The sequence below is a fragment of the Mustela erminea genome, chromosome 4, assembly GCF_009829155.1.
Source record: "Mustela erminea isolate mMusErm1 chromosome 4, mMusErm1.Pri, whole genome shotgun sequence".
NCBI classification, from domain to species: domain Eukaryota; kingdom Metazoa; phylum Chordata; class Mammalia; order Carnivora; family Mustelidae; genus Mustela; species Mustela erminea.
The window spans coordinates 13,750,606-13,769,518 of record NC_045617.1 but is presented as its reverse complement, the minus strand read 5'-3'; the positions used below and the strand labels follow the sequence as shown (position 1 = coordinate 13,769,518).

At 39.3% G+C, this 18,913-nt stretch overlaps 1 protein-coding gene across 1 annotated transcript in view; it reads right to left on the bottom strand.

Annotated features, from left to right (window-relative positions):
- Positions 1 to 18,913, bottom strand: part of RGS17 (regulator of G protein signaling 17) — an 87,493-nt gene that overhangs the window by 16,897 nt on the left and 51,683 nt on the right. Inside the window, exon 2 of the mRNA XM_032338683.1 lies at positions 13,593 to 13,736. Within this exon, the coding sequence (XP_032194574.1) occupies positions 13,593 to 13,711 (119 nt within the window). The 5' untranslated portion in view covers positions 13,712 to 13,736. The remainder of the gene's footprint in view (positions 1 to 13,592; positions 13,737 to 18,913) is intronic.

The following is an 18,913-nucleotide window of genomic DNA, read 5'->3' as shown; positions in this document are numbered from 1 at the left end:
AGATGAAAACTTTGCAGTAGCCATGGTAACTCTAGAATGGAGGCCGGTCACAAAACCACATGAATTTACACAAAATCTCCGCTAAAGAATCAGTATGATCCTTGAATTCAATTTACTGTGACATCAAGGCTCAAGAAAGATCCGCTGTGATTGGTAAAGACAGATATTATTCAATATTTTAAAATTCTCACAGTATATCAGTGTTTCTTTTCTTTTTCTTTCTTTTCTTTCTTTCTTTTTTTTTTTGTCTAACAGCTTCTACCTCAAATTTTCCGGTGCAAAAATGGAATCAACATCCTTCAGGCTCTGAAAAAAAATTGGTACATTATTCTTTAAATGTTTCATTTCTTCCCCCAGTAAAAATACCATGGTAAAATAATATTACAGCTTTATTTAGGAGTCAAGAGCAATTTATAAATATGTATGAGACACCTGGCCCATGCAATGATGCGTGGGTTGGAAAGTCAAGATGAATACGACCCAGCTTCCAAAACTGAAAAGCTCTGACAGGTAAATAAGCATCACACGGCACTGCAATGAGGGGTAAAACAGTGGTATGCATACGGTGCTTCTCAGGTAGTTACAGTGTCTACACTTTTGCAGGAGGGAATTGAGAGGGGCTTTGCAGAGGAGGCAATGACGAAATTGAGCTGAACAACCAGAGCAAGTGTTTCAGATGAGACCAGGACAAAGGGAATTCCAAGCAGAGGGGGAAAGTCACATGGAAGAGGCTTGGAGTAGTAAACAGGCATGATATAAATGTAGGTCAAAATGGGTAAATCAGATGTTTCCGGGTGGGAGTGATAAATTAGAGTAGGAAGTGAGGTGTGCTTATGTAACGGGTCAAGAAGACAATGAGGTGCTCTCCAAACGTCGAATATACCTCCTTTAAGATGACTTTCCTTTCACTGCCTTATTTTCCTCCACTCTTGCTGGGAATAATGTTAAGACCCACTACACAAGGTTGCAAGACTAAAAACTTGAGACAAATAGGTAAGTTATTACACATGCTTAATTAAATGTAAGAGCAAATTAGTTGCATATTGAAATGACAATTCCAAATTTACCAAAGACCTTTTAATTTCATCTTGAAGAAATAAAGCCTTACACTCTGCCATTATTGTAAAACCCTTCCTCATACATTACCTTACTAATTCTTTCTCACAACAGTCCTGTAAGGTAAGCAGGGGATTTGTTATTCATCATTCCCATTTTATTTCAGAGGAAACAGTCCCTGAGGTTGATGTACATTGTTTCCACAGCTAAGCCATATCGGGGCTGGCCTTGAACTCACATCTTCTGACTTTGGTCTCATGTTCATCTGCACTACTCAATGCCACTTCTCTTTATATAAAAGAATTATTTTTTCTTTAACCTTTTTAGTTATTTACAAAGATTGATTGCTCTTCAATGTTTGGAAGAGGGAAACCTCTTAGGACAAACCAGTTGTAATGCAAACCAGAACTCAAATACCTTCTCTCTCGGCATTGTCTCATGACTATGAGGCTATGGGAGTTATTGCCCAGAGAGCTGAATATAGGGTAGATACTGGCAAGAAACAATTTCTCAATTCCCTGGAATTTGAGATGACTAGGAAATAGCTGTTACAGATGGTTTTGACTGCAAAGCCTAAAAGAGGAAGAAAAGAGGAGATACCACTCACGACTGCGGATCAGGTGCTCCTACCGCCCAAAGCCTCCTGGGCAGGACAGCTTGCTCCCATCAGCAGAGGAACTTTGAGAAGGGAGGGCAGAGGGGAGAAGAGCACTGATGCTTTGCTTAGAAACGGTGACACACGGAAGAGAAGAGACACCGGGGCGGGGGGGCAGTAACCATATGCCATCCATGATTTCTCACATAAACAAATCAGTCATAGTCAAGCTTTTGACTTCAACATCATCAGTTTTATGTATACATTTTGGTAAAATGGCTTGGTTTTGAATACTGTATGTGGGGATGGGAATGGTGGCTAAAAATTTGTGTCTGGAAATGTTATACAGTGCTTGTCTAAAAAAAAAAAAGTCCCTAATAATATTTCCCCTGCTCCTGATAATCATGTGTAATAATCGTATGACATGTGAGAAATAAAATCATGTGTCATAAAACAAGTATTTGTCCCAAGTTTTTATTTCATCAACTTAAAACCTCTCCGAAGTAAAATAATCCGCTGTTAAAAATCTGCCCACTAGATGGCTGTGTTGCCTTTATAAATATCCTTTTTAATCAACTGAATAAAAGAAAACTGAAAATTTTCAGTAATTACCCTTTTTGCAAAAATATCTATTCTTATGTGTGTGGAGGTTTGATAATTATGTCTTTCTAAGGATTTGGAAAAGAGTCATTCAGTTTTTCTGTGAGTGAAATAAACTTGAAGGGGATACTTTTAATCTTGGGAGGTGCACATAATTGCACCCATTTTTCCTTTTTGGTATTGAGAGAATGTTCTGAGAGTCCCCAGCTCTACGTCATTTCACTTAGGAATATTTAATCTTTAAAAAAAGACAAGCATTATCCTATTAACATTTCAGTTATCCTTTCTAATAATAAGTTGTCTGAAACTCTGATGTCTCTTGCTGGGATAATATGGAACTTAAGTCATACATTCTTCTTTTTTTCTTTCTTTCTTTTTTTAAAAGATTTTATTTATTTATTTGACAGAGAGAGAGAGAGAGAGATCACAAGTAGGCAGAGAGGCAGGCAGAGGGAGGCAGGGGAAGCAGGCTCCCTGCCGAGAAGAGCACCTGAAGCCCTGCTCCATCCCAGGACCCTGAGACCTGAGGCCATGACCTGAGCCAAGGACAGAGGCTTAACCCACTGAGCCACCCCGGTGTCCCTTCTCCTTTTTTTTTTTTTTTTTTTTTAAGATTTTATTTATTTATTTGGCAAAGACAGAGAGGGCACAAGCAGGGGTAGCAGTAGTCAGGGAGAGAGGGAGAAGCAGGCTCCCAAGCAGGGAGCCCAAGGATGGGTTCAATCCCAGGACCCTGGGATCATGACCTGAGCCGAAGGCAGATGCTTAACTGATTGAGCCACCCAGGCACCCCATAAGTCATACGTTCTTAAAACAGATTAATTTGACAAGGTTTCTATCTAGTAAGAGACAAGAAAAAAATTTTTTAAATTGAGAATTCTTTAAAAGTAGTGAAAAGAAGGGCCGTCTGTACCCCAATGTTTATAGCAGCAATGGCCACGGTCACCAAACTGTGGAAAGAACCAAGATGCCCTTCAACAGACGAATGGATAAGGAAGATGTGGTCCATATACGCTATGGAGTATTGTGCCTCCATCAGAAAAGACGAATACCCAACTTTTGTAGCAGCATGGACGGGACTGGAAGAGATTATGCTGAGTGAAATAAGTCAAGCAGAGAGAGTCAATTATCATATGGTTTCACTTATTTGTGGAGCATAACAAATAGCATGGAGGACATAGGGAGATGGAGAGGAGAAGGGAGTTGAGGGAAATTGGAAGGGGAGGTGAACCATGAGAGACTATGGACCCTGAAAAACAATCTGAGGGTTTTGAAAGGGCGGGGGGTGGGAGGTTGGTGGGTATTAGAGAGGGCACGGATTGTATGGAGCAATGGGTGTGGTGCAAAAACAATGAATACTGTTACGCTGAAAAGAAATTAAAAAATGGGAATAAAATAACAATAATAATAATAATAATAAAGAATAGAGAACAAATTCTCAACTCTTTGGTTCCATTTCAGCAATGATTTAGAGACACTGAATGCTTACTAGGTCCCAGGCTTTGTGTTGCAATATATATTAACAGTATCTTCATGATTCTCACAATGAGACACTTTACAGATGAGAAAAGCTTGTCCAGTATCTTATAATAAATGGAGGAGGCACGATTTTATCAAAAGTTATGCTTTTTCCATTATGTCATGGCACACCCCAAAAGAAAAGAATGATTTCTGAATAAAAGCATCCCACAGATGGGGAAAAAATAAAATAAAATAAAAGAGCCATTTCGAGAATAGATTTTCCAAAAGATTTTCATTTCAGTTTGGGTTATATGTAAGCAATCGTTTCGTCTTCTGATGCACGGAAACTGAGGACTAATGTCTCTATCTATTCATCCTCTCTTTGCTACCCATTTCTCTCTACACATGCTTCTGTTGGAAAAGAGGAGTTTCAAAGATTCCCTTTTTCCATTGGTATAACAGTTTTATTTCAAACTTCAAGCCATGTATTTTAGTTCATCGACACATTTAATTTGATTTAGAAGGCCAACTGCTGACAAGTTATTATATAGTTAAAATCTGGATCCATTATGTAAAGCTTATTTTTAGTTCAATAACCAAAGTTTTTTATTTGGCATAAACAAGGTTTCTTCCGCACCCCCGCCCTTAAAGTTAAGTACAAGATTGAATATTTAGATGTACTTTATATAATATACACCAATCATCAGACTCTCCTATTTCAGTTCTCAGGTTGACTGAAATCCTATTTTAAGCTCTTCCTTCAACCCACTGTAATTTTTCCTGTAAGCCATAATTAAGTTAGTTGATGCTTTTGTGGGAAAGCAAATATCTAGGATGTGAAAAGTCCAAATGGACTTCTATTTAGTTAGTAGACACTGTTATTAAAATGGCAAGTAGTCATCTAAGTCTTTAAATGCATCAGTTACGTTGGAGCTCAAGCAGTTGATACTCAGAAAGACATCTGAAAGTTGGTAGGGTCACTTATCCTTCTCCCCATATCTATATGTTCTAGTTCCTGGCTGCGTGAATATGTATGGGATGAGGCAGGAAGCATCCCTGAGAACAATTAGGACAGAAGCAATAATCCGGATTTGTGGAGAAATTGAGCCCCAGAAGAGAATGAATGTACAGCCCTCTGGGAATCCTGTGGCGGTGTGGTCCGTGCTCCAGGAATGCTGAGTTGTCCCCGTGCTGATGAACGGGACAGCTGGGGAGAGAGGGCCAGGGACAGAGAATGTAGGAATGGGTTCTGCTACATTCACTGACAACATGGAAGCCTACAGTGCTCAAATCCTACAAAATCTGGTAGTTTCCTTTCAGCCTGAGCCTTGTGGGGGGTTGTGGGGCAGAAGTAATAACTATCAGGAAAGGATTATTCAGGACCCCTAGGATGTATTGAAACCGAAACTCACTGACTTATGTATATTATTAATTACGTCTTACAGATGGCAGAACTGAGGCTCAGAAAGATTGAGTCACTTGCCGAATGCCTCAGAGTTGAAGGTCACGGAGCGAGGACTCAGTCAGGCCTAATTCCAGTGTCGCTGCTTGTTTCTTCCCTACTCCATGCTGTCTCTTTGGAGTAGGTTATTGAGATGAGGAAGATGTGTTAGAATTTGTATATAGTCTTTAAATATGGCAAAACGAGATCTGTGTAGAATAAAACACATGGAATTATTTATTGTTCTGCTATTACTCGGAATGAGTTGATTAAAATGATCCTGTATTTTTAAATTATCTGTGTTGCTTCACAGAAAAAAGTAGCAAGAGCAGGAATTTGCTTTCTACTTAGGAATCCATGCTCCCAGATGTAGGCTGATACGTGGTATATTGGCATCTGAAACAAAGATACAAATTTTATCTTTTTAAAATTGGAAATTATAATATTTCTACAACCCAAGGAAGCAGACTTATCATACTTAATAATATCATAATAAATTTCATATTTGGAAGAACTGGATATCATTGTTGTATCTGACAAGGAACAAGTACTACCCGAGTGATAGCCTAAAAGAGCAGGCATATTTCAATAGGTCTGTTGCACCTTGACCTTGAAAAAGTGAGCCAGTCCTAAAAGAAATAATGCAAAGTCTTAATGAGAAGAAAAAAGTTAAAAGTTAATATTATTTCAATCCGATGTAACAACGACTACATTTTGAATATAGGGTAGGGGTAGCAAAAATGTCGTAACCATGTGCCTGATATCATTATTGATTTGGAGAGGATGGAAGGGAAGTTCTTAACTATTGTCCAGAGAGTTAATAAATTTGGCCTAGAATTTAAAGGGCTGAATTTCTTAATGTTTTAGAAATTGAATAATTTTGCTTTGATTAAATCAAGAAGAGAACCCCAGCTTTCCTCAAATTGGACCTTCACCCAAGATCAGGGTGCCTCACAGCTTTGAGGAGAGGTGCACTTATTTTCTCTGTGGGCTGCTTTTTTCTCTAAATTCTTCTTTCTTGTGCACTTTATTTATTTTTAAGACTTGTTTATTTACTTGGGGGGCGGGGTAGAAGGAGAGGGAGAGAGAGGATCCCGACCAGACTGTGCACTAAGCGTGGAGCCCAATGTGGGGCTCGATCTCACGACCCTGAGGTCATGACCTGAGCTGATACCAAGAGTTGGGTGACGCTCAGCTGACTGCACCAACCCAGGCACTCCTCCTTGTGCACTTGAAAGAGAAGCTTGATTCTCACAGAGCTCAGTGAGAAGCTTCCAGCGGGCCACGTGACAAGATATTTTTACAAGATGTTCTTATCATGGTGGACCTCCCTGGTGTACTGGGTACGGGGACATCAGTCATTCCCTTCTTCGTGAAGCTCCTCTCATGGCTTGTGCCAGACCAGGACCGTGTTTTGCGTTACCTCCCAGACTGTCTCCTCTGCTTTCCATGTGTAAGGCACTTGCACGGCTTTCTCTCTCAAGTTGGAATTTCCTGAGGTGTCGTCCTTCGTTCACAGGTCATTCCACAGCTAACCTTAAACAGAGCAAGTCCAGCTCACAACCTGTCCAGCCCTAAACAGCCTCCCGTTGCCGTGTCCTCTCATTTGATGGGGTCGCCATCAACCTGGCCATGGGAGCAAGCGACGAGGAGGTATCCTGCTTCTCATCTACTGCGAATTCTTGCCTGCACACCCAGCGGCTTTTGAATCAGGAATGTCTCCCTCCTCTCACCATTGTTCTGTTTGGGGCCCCCGACATCTCTCAGCAAGGCTGTTCCAGAATCTCCTGATACTCTCCTTGTTTTTTGCCTTGTCCTCACATACTTTCCACTGCCTCCACAAGGGTAGACTTAAACATACAATGGGCTCTGTCTCCTCCTTATATAATAATCTTCAAACCCTTCTTATATCCAAAGCCGTGTGAAGCCCTAACTCCTTAATTGGGCACTAAAGGCATTTTATTGCCTGCACTGCCTATCTCTTCAGCCTTCTATGCGGTCCTTCTTCTATCCCAGTAACACTGGATTCTAGGCCTCTCTCCCAGAACACTTGCCCCTCTCTACTACTAAGCACTGCTAGTGCTACCAGTATACTACTGTTCCTGCCAACACACACACACACACACACACACACACACACGGGACGATGAAGATAGCACACACGAAGAAATCTGGTGTCTACTAGCATCACGTGTGACAACATTATACAAAGACCCGAGAGAATATGCCTGTTTTTTTTTTTAAATAATTTTTGTGACATGAATTTTCGTATTTTATAAAGTAGACTCAAATAGAAAACCCAAATTCAGTCATCCATTTAACACCATAGCATTGATTAAGCACCTACTATGTGCCAAATAATATGCTATACGCCAACTGATTTTTGGCTATTTTCAAGTATGAAACTTTAGTATATGTTTACAGAAATGTTCAGTGCCAAGTGACCAATATGAACTTTTATGAATTCAACGATAAAATCCATGAAATAAAATTTTAAAGGTATTAACCCTTTTAAAAAACACATGTTAAACAGAAAGAGAGTCACTAATATGAAAACCAGTAGCGTGAACTGGGGTGTCAAACTGGGCCCCCCGTTTCAGCTTTATCCAGGGCAGCGGGAGGCATGGCAGTGCACATGAACAGACTAGCTCAATGCCAAGGTCGTCTTAGCCGTCTGCCACACCCGGCCTCATCCAGAGCCCTGTCCCAGCACAACTCCCCACCCTTACACCTACAGTCTTGCCTCCGAGTATCAGCCTCTGGGCTTCTTTGCCAGAGTGAGGCAGGCTCCCACTCTGAGGATACTCCTTGTTTCTTTGGAACTCCCTTTCCATGGCAAACACACTTCCTGTGTTCTGAGCCTTCTGTAGCCCACATCCCCGCTCTGGCGCTGCCTGGCACCCAGCTCTCTGACGGCGTCTCTCAGGCAGGGCCAGGTCGGGGCTGGCGTTCCTCTTCCACATTCTGTGAGGCCAACGTCATCTGAATTTCCCCTCTCTGCCTCTCTGTGTTCTCTTACAGCTTTGGGATTCCTTACCAGCCTCCTCAAACCACAGACCCCCCTTCTTACCCCCCACCTCAGGGGAATCATGTCACAGGTCCCCCAGCACCCAGCAGGACGCTTCCTTGGTTCCTTACCGAATCAGCTGGCTGGGAGCTGCCTTTCCTTCTAAACTGCCCCTTGTCTCCTTCTGACTCAAATTAATTCGAACTTTCTTTCTCCAGCCCTTCTCCGGTGCATTCTTTCTATTCTTCTAAATGAGTCTGAGCATAACATTTTCCTCTATTATTTTGTTCTGTATACTCCCATCTTTCCATTGAGGATCTAAATACCCACCACGGGATATTCAAAAAACTTTAAAGTAAACACAGAGTCAAAAAGAGTGCCAATGGCATGCCTTCGATGGAAAAGGATCAAGGCATTCCAATTCTGGCAGTTTCCAGTAGATAGCCCTCTGGTCATACATAACACGGACTTGGCAGAGACAGTGTGAATACCAAGCTTTCTAGAGAGTGTCCTCTCTGGATTCAACTGCTTATTGAGAATTTATTCTGTCGATGCAGAGGCAGGGAGAATCTGGTGAAAGCCAACGAAGTACAACTGTACCAGGCAACAGGGGGCATTCAGTAAACTGTAAATGAGAGAATTAACAAACGTGTGGCTTTACAGAAAGTTCGTGGTCCTCATGTCCACTTTCTGATCTTGTGGCTATGACCTGGGAAACTGAGGTTCGTTTTAGTAGGTGGGTTTTGACTGTCTGAGTTTTAGGTTTACGTAAGTCATAGAAACTATTGAGGAAATTCACCTATGCCATGGTGAGTCGAAACCACAGACTTGTTTGTAAGAGATACCTATGAGGATCTGTTTGCAAGGACTTCGGAAGTCCTAGGCATGTAACTTACTCTCTCTCGTGTGAGATGATCAAGTCTCTGAGCGTGACAGGTAAAGTGTTTATCACCGGTGCCTCCTTGGGGCACCTGGGTGGCCCAATCATTAAGCATCTGCCTTTGGCTCAGGTCATGATCCCAGGGTCCTGGGTTCAAACTCCGCATCAGGCTCCTTGCAGGAAGCCTGCTTCTCCCTCTCCCACTCCCCCTGCTTCTGTTCCCTCTCTCGCTGTGTCTTTCTGTCAAATAAATAAATAAAATCTTAAAAAAAAAAAAATGATTCACCTTGCGTGTGGTAGCAGATTTATTTCCAGGGGCTGGTTTCTTCACCATGGAGCAGACATGGATTTTGTTTTCCCTTTTGAAAAATAACCTCTGGCGTTTAAAGCACGCATCATAGTATTTTCACTGGCAGATAGCTAAAGTGTGACAGCATCAGAGGATAAAACAGGACATGATTTTTGCACTGTTTTGAATGACCAGAACTGGGGTACTTGTTAAGAATGGAGGGAGGGGGCAGCCGAAAGCATGTTTATGAAGTGCTGAACCTTTACTTAGATCTGTCCCGTCAATAGGAACATTCTGGAAAGATGCGAACTGAAGTCTCTTGAGTTCTAATTTTTTATGGTTGAACATGGAACTCTGTCTTGCTTGATAGGACACCACCAGGAGCAACAAGGAATTAAAACAGGGATGGATTAGCATCTAGAGACTTCTTTGAGAAAGAAAACAATCTGGGTTATTTTAACATAAACTCTGATATTACAAGAGGGTTTGGGGGACAATTTGGGAACTAGCTCTAAGCTTGACATAAATCTTGAAATCTCTACCTTTCCATCTCCTTCTTGAGGCACCTTGCTGTCGGGACCCCACAGCAGTTTCTACTTTGCAATGGCCCATCCCCTGTGTCATCTCAAATGTGCATGTATGAACGGCCTCACTGCCCACTACTATCCTGGAGGTGGAGTTTGGTGGAGAGCCCTCATTGTTCAAGAATTTCATTCTCATCAAGAAAAGAGAAGTGAGTTAACTACCTCTGTTTGAATCTTGAATTCAAAGGGATATTAAATCTTCATAGTGGCAATGTTGAACCTATAGACAAGTTTCTCTTGTCTCTTGACAAAATTCTCTAGCCTCCTGATCAGGAACAGCTTAGTCCCACGTACGGAAGGACTCGCAGATTTCTACATGGTTCATTTTATGGCCCAAACTCAGACCTCTGTGATTCATTTCTGTTACACGGCTCACATGCTCTAAACCACATTGCCTTGTTTTCTCCTATTGAAATGGAAGACTGTAGGGAGAGAAGGGAAAGAGACTGATTTGGGGACAGAAGTGGTTCCTTGAAAGGGACAGAGAACAGATGGGCCTAACAAGTCATTATGGATAAAGATGTTGGAAGGAAACTGTGGAAATATTTAGCAGTTTCATAATCTCTGTATCATACACCCCGCCCCCCGCCGAAAAAAGCACAGTGGTAATTTTATTAAGGCAGGAATAAGTTTAAATATGTAAGGGAGAAGAGCTGATGCTGAAATATGAAAGTGAAATTTAAATTTGAGGGAAAGACTATGTTGCTGAAAAAGCCTATAAGATGTGAGGTTAGGGTGAGGCATTTGTATTTATTACTAGATATAGAAATTCACTTGCTCAGCATTCTATTTCCTTAAAAGGAGGAGAAATCAGCTACGTGACAACTGTTCATTTTCACAAGTGACAGTGACTTCATATTTTGATTTCTAGTTTTATTTTGGTCCCCAAATTAACATTTTTTAGTGTTTCTTTCCATTCTGCTCCTCTGACCCAGCCTGGAAAATTTGAAGAACATTTATTTCTTTTGTTTTTCCACTCTCATAAGGCTTTAAAATATTTTTCTTAAACTCAAAATATAAAAACAATGATATTTTCAAAGTGCATGTATTGAGATTCTCATTTGCCATGAGATAACACAGTTAGAATTCATAGTTAAGGCAGCTGAACTTTCATTTTTTTCCTGTTGTTTATATTTGAAATTACCTATGATTTATCATTTATGAAAGACTTATAAAATTTATAGACTGTGTGTTTTATGGCTTAGACTCAGGCATCCATGAATCATTGCTAATAAACACAATTCTTGACAATGACGTTTGACTCTAGCAGAGCCCTCGTCTAATGCACCAAATGTCTGAGCTCAAAGTGGTGTCACTTTAGAGGTATAGAGAGTTAAGGCAGCTTCCAAAATCTGTTTTGGGTTCCATCCATAGTCCGTGTTCTGTGACCGTTTGATGTTCATGAGCTCCTGTTGAATGTTTTGTTATTCAGTGTACACTTTATAAAAGCAGGTCTCACTAAATATATGTAGGAGAGGAAAACAACAACAACAACAACAAAATTCACCGAATAGCTGTTTGACAGCGAATGTATGTAGTGCAACCAAACTTCAGTATTCTTATCTGTTTTGGTGTTATAATCCTGAAGCAATTCAGAAATAAATTTTGGCAGGTAAATAAAATCATATACTGATTTCTGGAACATGGCAGAATGCAAATGAGAAATAGAAATATAATCTTCAACACTGTGTAACAATATATTTGCGATGTCTTACAAAAAAATCTAAAATAAAATAGCTTTCCTAAGATTAGTTTTTATATTATATCCCTAAGCAGATCTTTAAAAAAAATACATACATATATAATATATATATATTTTCAAGCCAGCTCCTCTTTAAGGAGATTATATTTTTTTCCTATATGAAGCGTTCTATAACCCAGTGAGCTAATGTGAGAGAGAGCGAGAGAGAGCATGGGAAGGAAGGGGTGCAGGGTGCGGGTGCAGAGGGACAGGGATCGAGTCCAAGTGGACTCTATGCTGAGCGCAGAGCCTGATGCAGGGCTCATTCTCATGACCCTGAGATCACGACCTGAGCTAAAACCAAGAGTAGGACACTTAACCGACTGTGCCACCCAGGTGTCCCCCACTGACCTAATTCTTAAATGCATACTATGTGTCAGACACTGCTTTCAGCTTGTATGTGTTTTATTTCATTTATTATTTACAACAACCTTATGAAGTAGGGATTCTTGTTATTGTATTTTGACATATGAGGAATTTGAGGACATCAAGTAACTTGTTGAAAGTCAGACAGTGATGAGGAAGACAAGACTTGAGCTCAGGCAGTCTGACTTCCAACCCACCATATTAAGTCGCTACACTTCACTCCATGGATTCAGACCAGAGGTAGGTGATCTCTTAAGCAGAGATAAGTGAAAATATATATATACAATTTTATTGACATATTTCCCCTATTTGAAATAGTTAAGGCTTACAAAGGAAGAAAAATAGTCCCTTGTGATTTTCCTTAACAAAACATCATCATCTGAGAGGCAATTTTGATATGTATAAAAACTAAACCTTCCAAATTACTAAAATATCCGATGGTTTTCTGGAAATGAAGTTTCCTAGAAGGAAAAGAGCTTGTTCAAGACCAAGGTTACCACTAGAGCATGATAAGTCTCCTCTATATTGGCAATGATAGAATATTATGCCACCATCTCATACCAATAACCTCAGGAAGAGTGTAAAGATCATATACAAGAGGCGATTCAGGCATTTGGGCCTTTCTTCAAAGCTTTGACCTAAGTCAGGGAGATCCAGAAGACCGTGACTAATCCAGGAGATCCACTTGTGAACTGGATCTTCAAGGACCCCAAAACTTACGGTTCTATGGGAAGTTCCATTAAGTGTAGCATCCCCCTGGGAGATCTCATCTTAGGACTCTTGGTCTTGCTGATTTTCTTATTGGAAGGCACTTGGGGAATTTGGAACTGGAGCAGGTTTTCTGAGGCACCTGAATCATGGACATTTAGTACTAGACAGGAGTCAGCTTGTCTAACTTCACCATTTTGACAAAAGGCAGAGTTTAAAACTTTGGATGATGTCACAGAACCTGTCAGGGATAAAATCACAAAGGAAAGCAGGTTCTCTGGCTCTTAAAATCTGGAGATTTAGTTGACTGACTTGACCTTCATACCGGTCAAAGCCCCTGGCCTTTTAGACCTGTGGACACAGTTTGTGGCACTTCTTTCTCTGTCCTTTATCAGGTGTCCGTGGCTGAGCATGCCACTCTGATTCACAGTTTTGTGACTCTGTGACAGAATGATCAGCATCCTGAGAAACAGCACATGGCTAAAACACAACATCGACTATGATGTACAGGACTGCTAGATGTTATCTTAATGTTCTTGTACCTTCCGGAACATTGGAGAATTTTGTTTAGGGTTAAACAAGTCTCTAATCATAATCTTATTTTTACCCATCTCTTTAAGAAATGTGGATGGAGAAAAACAGGATAAAAAATGAGTTTTCACTGTTTGCCTTAATCTCACTTTAAATGTAGATTCTGGGGAAATATTCTATTTCCAGAGATGGTCTCCAATAATTCCTACTTGTAAGGGAGGAAAGGGAGACGGACTGAGAAGTTTCCAGGATCCCAAGAACAAAGCCGCAAATTCATTCTAGTTAGTCCCCCTGCTAGTGCAGGGGTGGGGTCCTACCCAGAGAGCCACATACCAGGAGCAGCTACAGCAACAGCACCAGCAGAAGCAACACGTGTTGTTGGGTCTCTGGTTTCCGGGTCCTTGAGACACAGCAGGTGTTCCTTCATTTTGTGTCTGCTGTCTTTTTCGCATTTCAGCTACTTTCGGACCCAACTGGCTGAAAGAAAAGAGAAAACAAAAGGTATGAAAAAATTAAAAGAGAGCTACATTGCCTCTGCTGAAGGGAGCACAGTTTAATTGCGATGGGAGATAAATGAAGATTAAAAAAAGAGAAACTGAGGGTGCCTGGGTGGCTCAGTGGGTTAAGCCTCTGCCTTCGGCTCAGGTCATGATCTCAGGGTCCTGGGATGGAGCCCTGCATCGGGCTCTCTGCTCAGCAGGGAGCCTGCTTCCCCCTCTCTCTCTTCCTGCCTCTCTAGCTACTTGTGATCTCTCTGTCTTTCTGTCATATAAGTAAATTTAAAAATCTTAAAAAAAAAAAAAAAAGAGAAACTGAATAAGCGCTAGTAGTCAAATGAAAAATTCTCAAGAAAATAATTTTAGGAGACTATCTTAAAAACTTTCCAACTTTTGGAAAATATTATAAAACTGTGTCAAAAACACAAAATAAACCCGGATAGAGATAGGCTATTTTCTCAAGCAGGAACGTGGGATATCTTCAAAATGTTAATTGTCCCAAATTATTCTATAAATTCAATATGACTGCAATAAAAATTCTAATGGAATCATTCATGGAAATCTATAAAGAGATTCTAAAGTTTATGTGGAGGACTAAAAGGACAGAAATAAACATGATACTTCTGGAAACAAGAACAAGTGCGGATATCTTATCAATAATATGAAACAATCATAATTCTGACAGTATGTCATTGGCAATGGGAATACATAAATAGATCAGTAGAAGGAATTTGTATTGAGCTGAGACACAGACTCAAGCATATATGCAATCATGGTTTAAGTTAGAGGGCACTTCATTATCACTTAGAAAAAAAATTCAATACATGGTGTTGATACAATTAGATTTATACATGAAAAAAATTACATACACCTCTAAGCTGTAACACATAAACAAATAAACTTCAGACTAATTAGGGGTAGATGTTACAAACAATTCTAAAACTCTGGCAAGAAGATATAGAAAAATGCTTTTACAGTTTCAGGGCAGGAAAAGGATTTCTTACGAGAGTAAGTCAAAAAGGAAAATATTATTAAATAATAGTAAAATAAAGTGAAAAATGAAAACCAGACTAGAAGATACAAAGGATTATTATCTGTAAGACAGAAGTAACATATCACAGCTGAAAAATGCAAATTACCTAATAGACAAGCGGGCAGAGATGGGCGGGCAGTTTACAGAAGAGAAAATATAAATGCCCCAAGTTAGATTAAGAAATGCTCAAAACTTGTACTCAGAAAAATTTGAATAAAACTATTCCATAACCAATTTCCCCCAGTTAAAAAGTCACAGGGCACCAATTTTGAGAGAGGATGTGGGTAAACAAAAAGCTCTCAACCATCATTTTGAAGAATATTATTGGCTACATAACAATGTAGCTAACAAATTTCACTCTCCTATTTATACACTGGAGAAAACTTTCACATATGCATACACTAATGTATGAGGAGGCATTAAAGACAGTATTTTTAATAACTTAACTGAAAAACAATCCATATTTTCCTCTTTTTAGGAATGAATAAAAATGGAGATCTCACTATACGATGAGATACAAACAACACTTAAAATGAATAACTTATCTATAGGTTTCAAAGAGGAGATCGTAAAATGACATTGAATGGAAAAATAGCTGTAAAATATTAAATATAACCTGTATTATTAACATAATCTTCATAAGTATGCAAAACAATATCTCTTATTAATTTCCAGATAATATGTATAGTAAAGTGATAAAAACATGAACTTGATCCATGACCTTGGATGCTTCTGGGGGATAATGATGGGAATGTGATTGGAAAAGAAGGGATTTTTAACTTTATCTGATCATTTCTTTTACAAAGACCTGCAACAATAATAAAATATTAATATTTTTAATTGGAGTATTGCACAAAGGAGTATTTATTTGATTATCTTTTGTACTTATCTATATTTTTTCTTCAGAGAACCCCCCTCCAACACATACATAAATACAAAAAGCTTTATACCAGACAGAGGTCCTTATCTGTATCTTATCCTGGAAGTTTGCAGAATGATTCAATTACCTTCTTGAGAATTGAAGACCTTCATTTTCTCACTGCTAACTATCCGATTTTGGAAAATTCATAGAGAAATGCTATGCTGCATGCAATGTTGTGGTTTAAAGCCATTGAAAAGGAGTTCAAATACTATATGAAATTTTCAGGACTTTTCACTGTTTTTTAAATCCTTTGGCTCATTAGAAAAAAAAATCACAGGCAAATACCTTGTGTTTTTTCTGAGGTAACTGTGTATGCTGTGCCATAAACATTTTCCTTCTGTCAATAATAAAACAAAATAAAACTACTACTCACTGATTTCTCTTGTGTAAGTACCCATACCATTTGGAGCAGGTTGCCTCTGTTTTTCTGACCGATCTGTGTGTGTCCCTGAATACCAGCAGTTCAGTATTTATATTTGGTATTATATCAACTGTGTTTGGAGTCTACACTTCTCCTGGGCTGCCTGACATAAAACTATATTTAAGAAAAACAGTCTGTTGTCATATTTGGCTACATAGTTGCACTGTCCAAAGAATTACACACACAGAGGGGAGGAAAAGCTATTTAGAGAGCTACTTAGTGACCACCCTCTCTCTGGGTGAACAGGCATAGGGAATAGTGGCTATTCACATACTGGAATCCTTACTTGGATCTACTTCTTGTGTGTCCCTCTAAGCAGTGGGGCTCATGATAATTCACTGGGGTTTATCTGTAAATACAGAAGGGAAAATCTGCATAACTCTTCTAGTTTTCATTTCTAGAGGTAACTGATTCTAGTTTTAAGCAAAACAGATTTTGTTAATGTCATAAAGGAAAAGAGGGGGAAAAAAAAGCTTTGCAAAAGGGTGCATAACCAAGGACTCAAACTCAAACAGTTTTGAGTAGGTGGAGGCCAGCTTTTTCTTTCCTCCAGTCAAACTCCCTAGGGAGACAGACTGTCAAGAAACTATTTAATTTCACAGGGTAGAGGGGAATGAGGCAGGGGAAATTGGTTTTTCCTGTGCAGAGAAGTACATACCTGTGCGCGAAATTAGGACTTCAGACTCTGAGCTCTGTGGCCTTGGAAGGGCCCACGACCCAGGGACACAGCAGAGCTGGGAGCATGTATAGTGGCATACCAGACTGCTCTTCTCACACTGGCCACCTTGGAAAATATGTCATTTAGTTCCTCTAGTGAGGTGTTGGGAAAGCTCTTATGAATAAAGATTAATCCTTGAGGATCATCATTTCCCCCCTCAAAGCTTCGGTAAATTTATTAGCAAGGTAAAACCATAAATCTGAGGTAGTGATGAGGGAGGGCTTATTTGTTGTTTTGGGGGCATTATTTGTATCTTCCAAGAAGTAAGGAGGATGTTTGATCTCATTTCCACCTGATCACAGTTTCATTCCATGTTGCTTTTTTCCCTTTTCAAGGGTCACATACAATCATCAAAACCATCTTTGCACAACAAGAGTAAAAATCAACAAGTGGGACTACATCCAACTATAAAAACTTCTGCATAGCTACAGAAATCATCACCAAAATGAAAAGGCAACCTGCAGAATGGGAGAAAATATTTGCAACCATGTGTCTGGTAAAGGGCTTAATTTGCAAAATATATAAAGATCTCACGTGAATCAACAACAAAATCCAGTAAAACAAAACAAAACAAAACAAAACAAAACAAAACGGACAGAGGCACTGAATAGGCATTTTTCCAAAGAAGACACTCAAATGTCCAGCAGGTACATGGAAAGATACTTAACATCACTAATTATCAGGAAAATGCAAATCTAAACCACGAGGAGATAACACCTCACACCTGTCAGATGCTCTATTAACAAAAAGTCAAGAAATAACAAGTTGAGCATGTGGAGAAAAGGGAATAGTCATGCACTCTTGGTGGGAATATAAATTGATTTAGCCACTATGGAAGTTTTTGAAGTATGGATGTTCTTCAAAAAATTAAAAATAGAATTGCCATCTGATCCAGCAATCGCATTTCTGGGTGTATGTCCAAATAACATAAAAACAGGATACAGAAAAGATCCCCGAACTTCCATGTTCACTGCAATTGCATTATTCATGCTACCCAAGATACGAAAACCAAACCAAGTGTTTGTTAGTGGATAATGGATAAAGATGTAAAGTGTGTGTGTGTGTGTGTGTGTCTACGTATGTAAAAAAGAATATAATGATATTCCATTCATATATATTCCATGCATATATGTATATATGTATGTAAAATGAAACATTATCCAGCCACGAGAAAGAAGGAAATCTTGCCATTTGTAACAACATGGATGAACCTTGAGAGCAACATGCTAAGTGAGATAAGGCAGACAGAGAAGGACAAATATTGTTTGCTGCCACTTTTATGTGGAATCTAAAAAAGCAGAACTTGTACAAACAGTGGTTCAGGAGCTGGTGGTGGAGGAACTGGGGAGATGCTGGTCAAAGGGTACAAACTTGCAGTTAGAACATGAGGAAGTTCTAGAGATCATAGCATTAGGCTTATAGTTAACAATACCATATTACATACTTCAAAGTTGCTAAGAGACCAGACCTTAAATATTTTCACTGCACAGAAGAAATGATAATTATGTGACATGATGGAGGAGTTAGGTAATGCTACAATCAAGTTGCAATATATAAATGTATCAAACCACACTTGTACACTTTACACTTACACAATGTTATATGTCATTTATATCTCAACTGAAAAATTTGAGCAATGAACAAAAAAACAAGATGAAATTTAAAAAGATAAATATAGGGATATGAGCTTGGATAAAAGAAAAACTCTGTAAGATGGGGATGGGAGAAACGTGGCATACAAGGAGCATATGAAAAATTCTAGGTGATTTACTGGACAATAAATTCAGTATCAATCAATAGTCCAGTGTAAACAAAATAGTTAATGAAAACTTAGAACACATTAATAGAAGCATGTTTTCTAAAGCTGGTGATGGGTCTTCTCTTGGCTGGTTAAATGGTTGGTTAATTCTGGTCACCACAAGTTAAGAAAGAAATTGCAATATGTTCAGAAGATTAGGAGAGGAATTTTAAAAAAAACCTCAAAATTATCTCATAAGAATACTACTTTTAGAACAAAGGTGTTTGCTCTAATGAAGAAAAAACAGACAATCCAAATCATACTT